At 40.0% G+C, this 16,475-nt stretch overlaps 1 protein-coding gene across 2 annotated transcripts in view; it reads left to right on the forward strand.

Moving 5' to 3' along the window:
* The window catches only part of TCERG1L (transcription elongation regulator 1 like), a 163,530-nt gene extending 151,195 nt beyond the window's left edge, over positions 1-12,335 (forward strand). For both annotated transcript variants that reach the window (XM_053388858.1, XM_053388857.1), the window contains exons 11-13: positions 1,819-1,908; positions 8,001-8,119; positions 11,207-12,335. In XM_053388858.1, the coding sequence (XP_053244833.1) occupies positions 1,819-1,908; positions 8,001-8,119; positions 11,207-11,363 (366 nt within the window). In that variant the 3' untranslated portion in view covers positions 11,364-12,335. The remainder of the gene's footprint in view (positions 1-1,818; positions 1,909-8,000; positions 8,120-11,206) is intronic.
* The last annotated feature ends 4,140 nt before the right edge of the window (positions 12,336-16,475 follow it).

The raw sequence follows: 16,475 nt of genomic DNA on the forward strand, positions 1-16,475 counted from the left end.
TAGCCGTGTTGGTCTGACGCAGTGGAAATAAATAAATAAAAATTGTCCACTAGTACCTTAGAGACCAACTAAGTAGGACTAATTACAGTCGTCAACAGATTTACCATACCCACTGAGTCAATCACCCATCTCCTACTACCCTCCTGAGAAAAACCCCACCCTCCCACTATATATAAGGATCTGGTGACTTCTGTTTCAGTGTATCTGCAGAAGTGTGCATGAACATGAAAGCTTATACCCAGAACTTAGTTGGTCTCTAAGGTGCTACTGGACAATTTTTTAATGATTCTAAGAGTATGTTCTATTCATTATGAAGAAGCGCATTGAATAGGACAGGTTAGAACAGAATAATCCAATCCATTACGGGGCATAAATATCTGAAAATTGTTCTTATTTCTACCAACTTTTGTATTTCAGTGGAAATGATAAAGTTTTGTTAGGTTTAACACTTTGGGTGTTAAATCATGGTGTCTTGCCTATGCAATAGACTTATGCTTATCTAAACAACATTCCCTTTCTCTACAGGGCTGGGGAACCCCCTGGAGATAAATTGGGGACACAAGGGGAGGGGAGGAAAGGGAGTATTGTTGTATTTGCTGGCACAATCATGGATCTTGCCCTTTGAGTAAATTTTTCACACAAGCCTTCAGCCTAAAGAGCAATGATCTCCTATAGGAGATTCCCAACATGTTTGACATAAGTTTCTCCCCTGATGAGAAGGCTAATTAGAGCAAGATTCAATATCAACATAGTCTATTTGGCTTCCCTAAGACTGCCCCAGTACCTGTTGTATGTTGTACTGGCTCGCATTGTATTCCGATGTTGGCAGATAGCTACAGATATGGAGACAGACAAAAGGGGACCATTATTACAGAGACCAGAAGGACCCAGCCATGAAAGAGCTACATGTGTCTCATAACTATGCAAGCAAGATCCAGTGAAGCATCTAGCCCAATGAAGAGTTCTGAAGAACTCTAAAGCTTATTCACTGTTTTATGACACTTTGGTTTCATTAAGGTTTTGCCCTACTGTAGATTTGGTTTGTGTTTTCTTTTTATGGATCCCAACGGCTAAAGAATAAGCAAAGCAGGATGGATTGCATGCATGAATTACCTAATGAGGAACAATTACTTTCTATAGTAATTTTATACAGGTTTATGTGAACCAATAAGTTTTGGATGATTAATCAGTATATAAATCCTGTTAAATAAAAATAGTAAGCTAGCCCATCCCAGTTTCTACTCAGCCTAAGCCTGATCTGAAAGCTGATTCAAATGGATCTATTATTATTATCATCATGATTTGCATCTGCTTTTATTAGTCACTTCTGGAAAACTGACCCCAAGCAACTTACAAAACCTATCGGTAACAAGTATTTAGAGGACCATTACAAAAAGAAGAAAACTTGAAAGCTGAATGAAATGAATTTGAGGATAAGATAATTTCTGAATTAAAATTCCTGGTTAAAAGAGTGGGTGAGGGACACCATGAAACAGTTATAGTTGTGTCATATTGATTTCTGATCTGTTTCCTATGGTATTGATCATTCCTTCAAACATGTTGGGTTTTTTTTGCTGTTCTTCATTTCTGCATCATACATTTTCCATTCTGTTCTCACAGCCAGTTCTCCTCTTAATCCCAGTTCCCTTGATTAAGATTTATTCTGTTTCTTGAGTAAGTTAGGTCATGGCAAACGCTGTAGCTTGTGGCATTCTTGCAGTGTTCTGTTTTTTCACTCAGAAATTGAATTTACAGCCAGGTTAGTTCCAAAACCTTTAGAAAATTGTTTATATATCTTCCATTCATATCTTCCTTCAGGTCTCTGCATTTTCCACATGGGAAAAAGAGTTACACAAAATAGTATTTGATCCACGTTATCTCCTACTCAACTCAGAAGAACGTAAACAGGTGAGTTTAAAGTTTTACAACAATGCATGCCTCCCCCGACAGTTCAGAGTGCTTGAGCCAATTCACGTTACTCTTTTAAAGAACATGACATACCTGAAATAACTATGGTATAAAAATGGGCATCAGAAAACAAATGGGTCCTTGCTTCCATGCTGTAAACATAAACTGAGGGAAATGGGCGATGAATATCTTTCAGAAAGAGGCAAACTGAAAACATAAGCAGATATGCAAAGGAAAGTTGAAACAGGGAAGTCCATCCATTTCTGTGGAATTCATGGTGGACAAAAGATAAACAGCTGGCTAGTTTCAATCTTTGATCTACTGAATTAGTGCATCATTCCTCATACTTTACCCGCCATGGACATTCTACATATCCTTCAACTGTCCCAAGAAAACTGGGATATCCCCTTTTTTATGTGACAGCATGGCAGCCATTTTGGGTGCTGCAATCTTGCACTGGAAAAACACTTTTTTGGGGGGGCACAATCTTGCATGGGTCACATGACTCATGTGAGAATGTGGTGCTGGAAGACAGTCTCCTGGTTGTTCAACTTGGGTATGCATTCTAGTCTTTTCTACTAAAAAAATTCTGATTCATGCTAGCTTCTATAAATCCAAGCCTGTATAGGCCTTATTCTGAGCCAACAAGAAAAATAATGAGGGCATCACACTATTTCCTTATGATTCAAAGGACTATTGCAATGTCTAAGGTTAGCAAAGCAGCCGCATTTTGTACTTTAGGTCACTATTATAGCCGAACAAATAGATAAGCAGTCCTTTAAATTATATCACTTCCTGGTGATCAGAATCTCCAGTTTACAAATGATGTGAACTGCCCTGAGATTTGTGGATGAAGGGCGGTACCATTTGGTGCTTCCTCAATAGAGCTGTGCACTTCTGTTGCTGGGCTCCATTGAAAATGGCTTCTCCATGAGAACCAGGAAGTGACCTTTCCAGGCAACAGAACGACTCTTCTTTTCTTATCTGTGCGGCTGCGATCTCCTGGGTGATGCAGACACCATTAGGCAGTTGAATGTGCATGCGTACTCCATCCATTTCCTTCCCACGCAGCCCCGGATGCTGGTAACCCATGCTATGCCACTGAGTGGAGACCCCCGTCTACCTTTGAAGCTCCCAGTGTAATTAAAAATTGATGGTGCAGAAGTTCAAAATCCTAAAAGGAACCCCCATGAATTTAGGAGGCTTCCTGCTTCAGACCTTTGCCCTCAAACTCATGAGGAGACTGAGCACCTTGCATAGTGATCATGTTGGGGTGAGCCATATCTAAAATGTGTTTGCTTTTAGCAAAGAATGGCTACCATTTTTAGGGTAAAATTATAATTGGGAATTTGAAACTGTAACCTAACAATGCACTTAGAAGACGGTTTTATACAGCAAGGGGAACACTGTATTCTGTTTCAGTGATTTAAGCAAGGGCACAGTCTAGACCGTGCCTAGTCAATCAAGCTTTATTGCGCCTTTCATTTATCAAGCATGTACATGATATAGTAAAATTGCTTAATGAACAGTCGATAAAGCTTATACTATAGATATTAGCTTTGAAACATTGGTGACATGGGTCTCATTTGTGGAATATATTACGTACTCAAGGAAAATGACTATGAAAAGCAATTTTCAGTTCTTCTTTATATAGAAGATTAAAATTGTGTTCCTACTAGTAAAAGAGGGTAATCAAATTGCAGAGAAGGAAATTTTATGAAGTGTTAAAAATGTCCTCCTTTTGGTCAACTGGAAAGATTAACATTTATTGCAGGATTGATCATCTCACCTTTAGCAACTCTTCGTACAAATAAGCACTACACAAGTTAAAATTAGAGACAGGTGAAAGCTAGAACACTAGATTTTGTGGCTAAACCTTCATGCCTGAATTAGGATGCAAAATATTTGTGGGTTGTTCAGAGCCATAGTTGTGTTCCATTAGAATGTGGGTGAGAGGTGGCCTCCTACTAAGTCAATTGACACATTATGCAGAATTATGCATAATGCACATTATGCATTAGAATTCTGACATTCTAATTGATGCTCTGGATTGCAGGTAGAAGAGAGTCTTTTTCAAACATATCTTGAGCTACAAGGGAACACAGAGCTGCAGTTATTTTTGCTTAGCCTGCTACCTTTGATGTTATGGTGATTCTCTGGGTCCCTTATCTGATGAAAGTGAATCTCTGCAGTGGGAGCCTTTTGTATCAGGGCTCCAAATCATGCAAGGAGTCTCCACAGATACAACAGACTCCCTGTTGATGCAGTTCACCATCTTACCACATGGGAGGGGCCTAGAGAATGTGTGCAACCTCAGCATGGGGCTAAATAACCTTGGGGACAGGACTAAACCCTGCTACATCCAAATTTAAAAATGAAAGACTATTTGGCAAATTATGTGTTGTATTATTGATGTGGCCTCTTCCCCTAAGTAGATAAGGGCTTTGAAAAGGGCAGATTTATCACTTCGTCTATTGGAAGGGCCTGTCGATGAATAGAGAAAGGTCTGTTCTCATATTATCTCTCCGTTGTATGAAAGGCCAGCGAGTCAGATGTTGAACTTTCACAAGAATTTGTTTGCTAACGGAGCAAATAACTAGGCGCAGCTCCCTTGAGACTATCTGAGGAATGGGCTTCTTTTGATTAAATTCAAATCCCCATGCTGCATTGCCGTTTCGGAATTATTTATTGATCGTTATGTCCCAACAGATGGCTTTCCTCTCTGCCCACAATGAAGCTACATTCCCGACAGCAAAATATTCAACAAATGAGTGGATTTGGGGTCTAGAAATAGCATTGCATTTAGGGGCTCGGGTGCTGGGATAATGAGCCACTTATCAATTTTAACTTAATGTGGTCATCTATTTTTGACCTCATGGAAAGCTCTTTCCTGTAACTATTAAAGTGGGCCCCTTATCATATTATTCTTTGGCAGTCTCAAGAACAGTCAAAAGGAAAGTACATTGATGTGGTGTTGTTTTTTAAAAAAGAACCTGAGATGGGTTCAGTAAAAATAATTAAAATACATCCTTGCTCTACTAACAGAAAATAGTTCGTTTATTGCTGTTCTCAGAAAAGAATGGCTATGATCCAGCTTTGCATGCATGGCCCTGGCGAAGAAGCATAGATATGCCAATAAGGCAGTTTGCAGGGAGAGCTGACTGGGGGAAGTCCAAAATTACCACCACCCCATTCCTAGAGTGTTAATCAGTACAGGTGCAATTTATTTGCAAGGCTAAATGTGCATCATAGCTGCTGGATTGGGAAATCACACACATGTTTCCATGTGCAGTTTTCATGTGCAGATAGGGATACTTGGACTGAAGCCTGCTTCCATTTGCCCATTACCCGTAGTTGGATGGGGAGGAGGACATCATTTGTTGGTATGAAATATAAAAATAGGCTATTCTAAATCAGTTGAGTTGAGCTACATTTCTGTAATTCCCATTCAGCACATGCTCTTTTCTCCCTAAAATATGCACCATATGATGAGCACATGTGCCTGCTTTATACCAAGTCAGATCATTGGTCCATGCAGCTTAGCATTGTCTACAGTGGCTGGCAGCAGGTTTCCAACTTTTCAGGCAGAAACCTTTCTCAGCTTTACCTGGATGCCGGGGACTGAACCTGGGACCTTCTGCATGGAAAATATGAGCTCTGCTGCTCATCTGTGGTAGCTCCCAGTCAAGTTAGAATCTAAGTGCCAGCCCTCAAATTACTCCATTTGCAAATGTGCTCACTTGAGTCACTTCAATGAATCTTGCAATGAGCCTTCTAGACCAATGGTTTTTCCAATTTGTTATGCCAGTGCATGAATCAAGCAAGTAATGAATCATGGTGCTGCAATTAACCAGAAAACTGCTTCGTTAGCCTTCGGCCCGTGGTTCAGGCCCAACAGTCTACTGTTATTTAACATCTAATTAGCTACAACATTCAGCTACATGCCATACCATACATAGATGGTGACTCCAGTCCTGCCCAAAGAGCCTCGGGTTTACATTTGTTGGAACAACCATCAAGCTACTTCCTCTCCAATCTTTCCGCAGAAAGCCAGTTACCCTGGAACTAAGTGGATCAGAATTGGATTGTGGATTGAACTTTCTCTTGTTTTATTGGTATTTCATCTCATCTCACAGATCAATTACTGTGAAAAGGTCACAGCAGATTAACAATGATTACTCTACAGATGTAAAATAAATGATATCGTGAGCCTTGGGGAACATACACTAGGAGTACTAAGGCACACAGAAGTAAAATTGTCTTTGTGAAGCAATTTCCCTTTGCAGGCAGATATTACCTGTCAAATCAATTACTATTAGGTGCCATCAAAAAGTATAGCATTGCTTCATTTACATGCCTACCAGCAATTTGCCAAAGTCCCTTTATGAACTTATGAAACAGAGCCAAACATTAGTTCATTGAGCCCAGTGCTGTATGATCCAACCAGCAACAGTTATTTAAGGCCTCCTGCAGAGTTTCCCCCTGAAGTCTGGCACCTAGATCCTCTTGATTAGAACTGCTGGGAACTGAACTGGGGGGGGGGGGTGTCAGCAACAGTTTTGTTGCTCTATTCATTTTCATGATTGAAAACTTCCTTCCTTTTGCTTTCTCATAGTGTTGGTTCTTTTTTGCCATTCCAATTTCTGTTGATTCCCATTGATTCCAATGAGAGAACCAAATTCTCTTCCACTGTCAATAACTTCCATATTTTATATCATTATTTTGCCCCAAAACACAGGCTAAGAAAATAACATCAGATTATCAGAGTGTAATGAGGGGAGCATGTCGTTGCATTCAGGCCCTGCTTCTGGGCTTCCCATAGGCAACTAATTAGGCATGGTGAGAACAGGATGTCAGGCTAGATGAGCCACTGACCTGATCCAGCAAAATCTTCATATGTTCAAGCGTTCTTATGATGGCTACAGAATAAGTCAGTTCCCCACCCCCTGCTTTCCCCTAGCACTCCATCCATTGAAACAAGAAGAAAATAGCAAAGACGACACCAAATTGCACCAAATCCATAGCTTCACATTTTGAGTTGCTTGCACATTTGGGTTCAGCTTGTAACAAATGGACTAAAAAGATCTCATTCATTCCATTTAAAAAACAAACTTGTTCCAAATGCACACCCTAAACTGAACTCAGGACCTTGTCCAACCTGAATTCAACTGCTGAATCACAAGCTTTGTCTCGAAACCTTCCCTGATTAAACTCCAAGAAGCTGTTGTGAAACCCCTGGAGTTAGAACAAACAATTTCAAGAGTTGATTCAGATGTTGCTGATCAGTGGTGTAGTGGAGGGGGAATGTAAATGTGTGCAGCTCTGGGACATTTTCCAGAGGAAAAGGAAATATAACATCTGGGGTTCCTACATCACACCAACAGCTAGTGCCTTGCAAGATTGTTTGCATTTCTAATCAAAAGTTAAAGGTTGTGTTTCAGGCAACTAGATCAGGCACCCCCAACCTGCGGCCCTCTAGATGTTTTGGCCTACAACTCCCATGATCCCTAGCCAACAGGACCAGTGGTCAGGAATGATGGGAATTGTAGTCCAAAACATCTGGAGGGCCAAAGGTTGGGGGTGCCTGAACTAGATGAAGATGTTTTGCTAGAGCTCAATGTGAGTTACAGGTTGAGCTAATGAAGTCAAAAGTAAGCTGTACTGAGGCTAGCTCACTCCCAGGACACTGCATAGGACTGTAGTCATGCTAATAATACATTGGTTATTATACTATATACTGCTGCTTTTTGGTGTGGTTGTATGGGTGGGTGTAGACTAAAACAACTCTCCATAGACAAAATAAATGAGGTTCTCATGGTTTCTCTTTGAAACGCTCTCATGTCAGTCCCCATTCTCCAATGATTGAAAGGAGATGTGCTTCAGAACCATGCTTTGTTTGTAGAACAGGGATAGTTAAGCTGTTCACTCTGACTTCTGTCAGGCTAGTGGTCAGCAGTGACAGGAGTTGTTGCCTTCAACATCTGAAGGACCACAGGTTCACCACCTTTGTTCTAGAAGCCAATATGAACTTCACCAACCAGTTTAGCAAATTTAATTATGTGTGACTTTTGTTTTCTTATTCTCCACCTAAGATATTTGAACAGTTTGTCAAGACCAGAATAAGAGAAGAATACAAGGAAAAGAAAAATAAGTTATTGCTAGCCAAAGAAGAGTTTAAGAAGCTTCTGGAGGAATCTAAATTATCACCACGGTATGGAACTAGAATTGGGTTATGCTTGTTTGGCCTAGAAATCTATACAATGCTGAATGTGAATATGTTGTTTTAAATTTGAAGCACTAGATACAATGCAGCAAGCCCTGTAACTCCAGGCACATCTGAGGAAACCCCATTATAGTTTAAAGCTTTTGCACAATAGCTGTGCTTAGTGCACCTTGAACTAGAAGCTAAGATGTGGTTAAGGATGAGGAGAAATTTGATTCAATTCACATTTATAGGCAAACTTCAAAACTTTTATGGTGAACTGCATATGAAACCTCAAAATCCTGTTATATGGTGCCCACTATAGCCCCTCTGGACTAGGTAACATATCCTGAGCCATTTCATAAGGAAGGGCCATTGCTCAGTGGTAGAGCATCTGTCTTGCATGCAGAATGTCCCAAGTTCAATCCCCAACATCTCCAGGTAGGAGTGGGGAGACCTGTCTGAGACCCTGGAGAGCTAGTTCCAGACAGTGAAAACAAGCTAAATGGACCAATGAGCCCGACTCAGTCTCAGGCAGCTTCCTATGTTCCTTCCCATGACTTCATTCATAGGCCATTAAATTCTGCTGGTGGGTGCCATTTTGTGGTAGCCATCTTTCCCTCCAGAATATCTCCCAGATGTTCACCCGCCAACTGGAACTGTGTGGGTGTTCCAGTAAGCTGTACCTCTCCCCAAATTCAGGCTGAACTTTTGACAATCTTGAAATGTCAGTGCAGTGCTAATCTTCACCAACTCTCCTTTCCTTCAGTTCTCAACTCAACCATGCAGGAAGATCTAAACTTTATAGCCAGTAGCATCTCTATAGATTATGTACATAAGGTGTATATTTTATAATAGATGTAGTGTTTGATGTCCATAGTCACAAAATGTTCATATATTGGTGCACTAAGTATCAGAGCCAATGTGCTGATTGAGATCTTCATAGTCATATGTTAAATTTGATGATTTGATCCGTAGCTTTTCTCATATCATACTAAACAACTTGTTAAAAATCCATTGCAGTAGTTCATTATGCTTTTGACTAAGGAACCCAATTGCAGATGTGATTAGTGCTTGCAGTGTGTATAAGTACAAGAGTGTGTTTATAATGCAAAATCAGTAAAGCGTTTCCTTTGCCGGCCTTTTGAGAAAACCCAAATTATTTCCACATAAGAATTTATCGTCAGTACTGTACAATAAATGTAAGATTTTGAATGGTTGCTTACTTGCTTCTCCTAAGCTGTTTTCCATAAAAGCTGTTGAGAATCCCTTTGTGAAAAAATGTGATTCTCTTAACGGAATTTGCAAATCATCAAGATAGATTCTTTATGATAATGAAGCTTCATCTTACAAATATAAAGAATAAAACATGAAGGTTGTCTCTTAATTAGCATTTTAAAGAATTGTGCATGCCGTCAGATACCGATATAAACAATATAGTTGCAGCTTCTGTTGATAGTATGAGTAAAAGTATTCCTTTGGCAATCTAACAGAAAACATTCCAGAATAATGTGATAGCTAGACAAGAATGGCAGGAGCAGATTTGTGTTCATTTTATAAGAACAAAACTCTCTGGGAGCTGCTGCAGTATTTATGGTCACTGCACCTACCCCAGGATTAAAGTGATAAGGGTTAACTAGGGGCTCAACTTCATGAAAAGCATGAAGGGGTTCTGCACAAACACAATCACCTCTGTGGGTTCTGTCTCTGTGTGCCCTGAACCCATTCTGCCCTGAGCCTGAAGCAATTAGCTTCAGTCCTATATAGCACAGCTTTTGTAGCCCCAGGCACAGTGAAGCCACGAGCAGGTGGAGGCTGAACATAACAGCAATGGCAGTAAAACAGGACAGCAGTACTGGGGTGTAAACAGGCCAGAGTTTTATTGATTACACAGGTGAATAGGTTTTGGTGTAGGCGTTGGGTATGTATCCTGAAATCAACCAGTCCGACTGCTGGTTGATGGTTGACCAAGGTTAAGGGCTGCCCCACATGCATCAAACCCGCGCAACCTCCCACGGTCACTGTTTGGGGTGCTACGGCCCATCAGCCCCCAACAAGGACAAGGAGCCCCTCCCCCAGGATCTCACTAAGGGGATACTCTGATAGTGTGGAGCAGGGTAGGGCCACTCCCTGTCCAGTGAGCCAACCCAATTCCTTATCCACCAGTAAGTTGTGACAATTGCTATGAAGGTGGCAAGGCCTTCAGACAGACCCAATTAATCTGCTGGCAAATTCCTCCCTGGCTCCGAATATGGCAGCCAAAGAACTTCCATTGCAAGGTCTCCCATAAAGGTCTCCCACTTATACTCCCTCAGGCAACACAGACACATAAAATAAAGGAGGGTGGGGAATCCAAAGAGAACTGAGACTGAAGCTCAGGCATGGCTAGCTTTCATAGCCAGGGAGCAGATCACAGGAAAGACCTTAATACAAAATTAAAGCTTTTGGAACACAAATATAAGCGAATATTTCAGTTTCCATATGTTAAAATCACACTAATGTATATTTAATCAAGCAAATTCCCCATTCATCTATGCTAGATTTATGCCTCTGATTTGTTCCTTCTAAGGGTCCATGGCAATAAAATAAAATAAATAGATCCAATCCCCATTTCTCAGTTTGGAGTCAAAAGGCATTTCATTAAATGGAGTCTGACAAAAGTCTTCGCCTTGTAAATTTTTATAGTGTTGTTAACTCCAGCTAAAATTATGTGGGTCACATCCTTTAGATTGGCAGGCTGAAGCTAAAGAAGAATTTACATTCTTAATTTTTGAGAATCCTATCCAATTACTGTGGATGGTCCACAGTGAACTAATTATTAATCAAGCTTCCTGCAATCGATAAGTATGTCTACATTCTGCAGAATGAAAATAATGGCTTGGGATGAGAAGTTGGGTAGATCAATGAGACTTCAACATTTTGGCTTTTGCATTTCTACTTCCAACATTACTGACAATGACAAGACACATTAAGAATGAGTTCAATGCAGAAAGGTGAACATATAATGAAGGGCCAAAGAATTAGAATATATATATTGACAAACAAAGAGCTTTGTGAAAATGTAGCTTATGTTGGTTTCCCCCACCTGCTCCCCAGGACAACATTTAAGGAATTTGCAGAGAAATATGGCACAGATCAGCGGTTTCGGCTTGTTCAGAAGAAGAAAGACCAGGAGCATTTTTTCAACCAATTCATACTTATCCTTAAAAAGAGAGACAAAGAGAACAGGATACGGCTACGGAAAATGAGATAAAAAGGAGACACGCAGAAAAGAACGCAAGTCAAATACTGTGGCATCTACAGAGGAAGAAATGAATGGCATGCATTTTGTGTCACCGTTTTGAGTTTTGGATCCTAGCAATTTAGAGGAAAGCCAGACAACCCAAATTGCCATCTGTGCACAGAGGAAGGTTCGGTGCAAGTATGTCCAAGACTGTTGTGCAGGAATCTGTAGGATACTTCATTCTCAGAGACTTAATGTTTCATATTGAAGCTCTCTTTTGTACAACATTCAAGTTTGATGCATTTCTAATTACCATGATATGTCAGTCCCTTAATTGTTTTAATTATGCAAATTACTTGTAATATACACAAATTCTAAATCTGATGTGATTTGTAATTAAGCAGAAGCAGATGCCATCCATAATGATCTCAATACTTTTTTTTTCTTTAACCATTTAAGAAAAAATATCTACGGCTGTACTCCTATGCATCCTTACTTGGAAGTATGGAACCCTTGAGCTCCCTGGACCTTACTTCCTAGTAAAGGCGCTTAGGAATCTGCTGCACAGCAATGTTTGGGCAGCTTTGTACATTAAACATCAATGGTCCCAAGGTTCAGTGGTACTGAGGATATCATTACTCAATGTTCATAGGTCTAAGTCTAGTTTTATGGGTAGTAGTAGTAATAAGGTATTAATTGTTAACCATAGTGAAGAGTGTGAAAATCTTGGCACCTTTCCCCATAGAACAATGTATAAATCTTTTTTTAAAAAAAGAAAAGAAATGGCTTTGTAAGTAAATTATTCTGGATGGTGCTCCAAGCACACTGAACAGCGCAGCACTTCTCTATTAAAAAGCTACTATAAAGAAGTTATTTTGTAAATCCATCCTACTAATATTTGAGTTATTTTTACTGTATGCGAAGAGTTTGCATGAGATTAGTCTCATCTTTGTATAAACAAATATTTTAACTTTTTTTTAATTAATAAATATTTTAACACTACCGGGTGACTTTGTTTTATCTACGTACCACAGTCACAAGTTTGCAGTACAAATGAATTGCAAACAAGATGGAGCCTTTTCAAGTTTCACTGCTGTAAACATTCCCAAATAGGAAGGAGAAGGAAAGCTTGTAAGTATTGTGGGTAAATAATATACTAATGAGCTCCATAGCATATTGTGAAGAAAGCAATCTTTTCCCTGTGAACTGAAGCATCATTCTGTAACCATGTGCTTAGATCTCGTTTCACCAGCTAAAGCAAAACAGCTTCTGTAGTTGTTTCTTCCTCTTTCTTTGAAGAAATAAGCTTTTCTCTGTCACAAAAGGACAGAGCTGTTTTCTCTGCTCAAAACAAGCACCACATGAGGAGAGAGAATATACTTAGCTTTAAAGAGCATTAGCAGAAAAGGTGGTTGTACATCCAAGGAAGATCCGACTGTAAAGACTGGCGTTTCAGGTGGTGTTTTGTTTTTATCAAAATTTCCCATAAACTGTTCCTTTCCTCCCCAAAGAAGGGGGTATTGATTTAATAATGGTGGGTGAACATTATAAAGCCGCTGGAGGCTGAACAGCAAAATCTGTGTAGCTCTTGTGCATGTTTATGTTGCTGTGGAAAGGCTGTGTGTGTGTGTGTGTTTTTCTGAGCTAAAGAACTCTTTCCTCCAAAAAAGAAAATCCTAGGCATGTTCCTGTCAGTCCTCAATTGTACTTGAAATATAGATTTTACTAGCTATGGTAATTGCTGGCAGGCACACATTCTTATAGAAGCTTTATCTTTTTGGTAGCACTGTTGCAGCATGACTGCGAGGAAGTGCTGATCTCATTAATAAAAGAGAAAGGAAAATCCATTTTTTCCATAGATGAAATTGGCTGATTAAAGAAAAATATTAGGAGGAAAAATGCCAGAGGGGCAGGTCCCTCATCTGCATTTATAACACAACCCCATCTGTCTTTACCTAGAAGTAAGTCCAATTGTGTTCAATAAATATTACTCCTAGGTAACGGTGCATAGGACTGCAGCCTCGGCTGGGATCCCAAGCTTCGTGACCACTATTGTTCCTTCAAGACTTTGTATTTTTATCAGGGTGGCTCAAGGTTGAATCCCTCATTCAAACCTCAGCTATCTCCTGAACCTCAGACCTGCACATGCCATATAAAAATAACACCACTAATAACAATTAGTATTAATTAGATCGTGCATGTGCAAAAGCTCTGGGAACATTAGTATTCTTGTTTTGAATTCATCCACCATCTTTGGTAGATTATTTGCCCTATCAGTCTGCTGTTATTTCATTTCTAATGGCTGCTGATTTCTTCCTTCACACTGAAATGCAAATCTTTTTGAGTAGGTGGACATTTTCTATTAGGTGTATGGGTGCAATGCAAAGCCCATCGAGATTGCTTCCATAAGTGGTTCAATATCTGAAGGCGCTTGTTGCTCTGAGTAAAATTATTAGGAATGAGAACTGAAACCACTTTCCGGCATGATCCTTTTATGTACTTACATTGGGCCACAGATGCTGTATTTTTATTTTTATTTTAGTACTTGCATCCTGTTGATGTGTTTAGCTGAGTTATGATAGTGATGGAAAATTTTCACCGTGAAATATGTGTACTGAAAAGTCAGACAGATACGTAAGAGTCACAAGATGCCTTTGAATGTGTGGCTATCTGGGCCATCAGGGAAAACCCCAACCATCCTTCATGGATGTGTTTCATTTATATCCCTCCCCCCCCCCCAATATGGAACTGGAGGCTGCATACACAGCATGACTGGGTAATCTTCCATCCAGGCACTGAACAATCCTATCAAGGTTTTGCTTCAACATGTGCCATCACAACGAGCTTTGATGATATAGTAGTGCATATATGAAAATCACGCTTTTGCATCAAAATTTTAGAGAGAGAAGAGTTGCTCCTGCTTGAAGTCCTTCATTGTGCTAACATTTCCAAACGAGAATCATTTATGAGGGGGACTTAACAGCCTTGTTAAAATACCTTCAAGGGTATTCAGTATAAAATATGTAGGAGCTCTAGCGCTGTACTGAATTTGTTCGATGACATTTTTAATATTAAAAAACCTATTGAAATCTGGATATATTAGCCCAGTTCACCTAGCATGTGGTGTGCCTTATCTGCATTGAGCTACTGTCATTGACTGTGCTGAATGTTATAATTTTAGGATTGATCCCTTATTCTCTTAAGTAAGATTTTGATTAATTTCTTAACTGTGGTTTAAATTGCTTAACTGTTTCCAATGCATTCACACAACAATCATGATGACCTTCACACCTGCTTTTTTGTTATTTTATCTTCAGTTCCACCTTCCATCGCATGACCAGAGGATCCATCAATTAGAGGACTCCTCAGAATTAGGGACATCCATGACAAAGGCTTTTTGCATATGAACACAGCTTAACACTCTTGCTCTAGGCTATATTTCAGAAGAACCATGTTCATTTGCACTGGCAGCACCCACTATTCTTTCATCAGGGTAACGTTTGACGGTTCCCAATTTCAAATCAAGAAGATTATTATTATAAATTGAGAATATTATTTCATATTATTTCATAAACCAGCTCAAGACTGGTAGAGGGGAAGTTTTTCAATTCTGGTATGTTCACTTTAACTTTAAGATATACCCATTCATTTTTGGGCAGTTGTTTCAAGCAAACAAATTATGTCAAAGCAGACAACCATTTCCTTATTATTTCATAATTAAAGGCTTTAACTTCAGGATAAACCTTAAGGAAATGTTATCAGGAACTATGAATGTGGTGTTAGCAGAACCGATTCAGGTTGCAAAGAAATAATTCCTTGTTAAAGAGTAAGAGGGCTCTGGAAGTAGTTTCGTGTTGTTTCAATTCTCAATTATCTGCTCTCCCCTTGCTCCTACCTATTAGCCACTCTCAAAGGCTGTTCTCTTTCCAGTACATTGCTTTTCCAATGCAGTTCTACCAAAAAAGGAAACCCTTTATTTTTCTGCTTACAAACACACATTGCAAGAACTGCCCGCACTTCTTCCAGGGGTCATTTTTATTAGCAGCATCTGCTCAGAGATCAAGAAGGGGCATCATCTATTGGCTTCCATGACTCTGAATCAGTTTCTGATTGTCCGCTAGCTTGTAGCCAATGTAATGACCTGCTTGTCACTAACGACCTAAGCAAGCTGCTGGGCAGAGGTGGTTGGGGGCAGGAAAGAGCAAGCAATGGGGGATGTGAAGGAAGGAAGCGATCCTCGCAAGGCTACAAGAATGGATGTTTAGGGAAGCAATTCTTCCAAAGCCAAAGAAGCTGTTTTGATAGGTTCTGGATCAACGATGAGATATTAGCAATGACGAAGATACTGTTGGAAAACAAGCCCAATCGGGAGAGGCTGGCAGCTCTCCCAGGCTCCCGGGCTTGCTTACTGGTGATCTGCCCTGGCTGCAATCTCCGCAGTCCAGGAGATCAAGATAGGCGACATTTCCCAGTGTGGAAAATGCACCCCCCCTTCTCCCCCTTGCTTCCCTAGGAGGGAAAGAAGATAGCCAGAAAGCCCTTTACATCTTGTTTATTTTCTGACTGTGCAACTCTACAAAAAACATGTCCGAACAGTTCAGTGTTCAGCAAGCAAGTGGCAAAGACTTCCTTCACATACGCAACAGGAAGGTCTCATATTACACACTTCACAAAGACTTTTCAAGCCTGTGAACATCCGGGAAGATTCTTTCCCACTGCTAGTCACATCATGTGATCTTTTCACCAAGCTGCCAGTTTGCAGCTGCGTTGCTCTCATATCGTAACAGATACTAGCAATTGCAAAGACTAGGAACTTCGAATGGACCTCCTTCCTTCCCTTTCTCTGTGCTGAGAGTGAGGATACATGCAAAACTCAATGTTTTCAATGTCTCAAATGTCTGCAAAAGCTGAGGCTGGCTTATTTATTTAGTTATTTATTTATTTATGTTGCAAGGTTGAGGAGCATGAAGGCGAATCAAGCCTCTCCACCCTCATTGCTCAACTTGCATAGAATTTATTGAACCATGAAAGGTACGGAATTACCTCAGGCTGAGAGGCCAAGGAAAGGTGGGGGAAAATAAGTATTTAGGGCATGAAAAAATGGACTACTACTCTCTCATCTTATTCTTATATCCAGAAATC

Source organism: Podarcis raffonei, chromosome 5, assembly GCF_027172205.1.
Source record: "Podarcis raffonei isolate rPodRaf1 chromosome 5, rPodRaf1.pri, whole genome shotgun sequence".
Classification (NCBI taxonomy): Eukaryota; Metazoa; Chordata; class Lepidosauria; order Squamata; family Lacertidae; genus Podarcis; species Podarcis raffonei.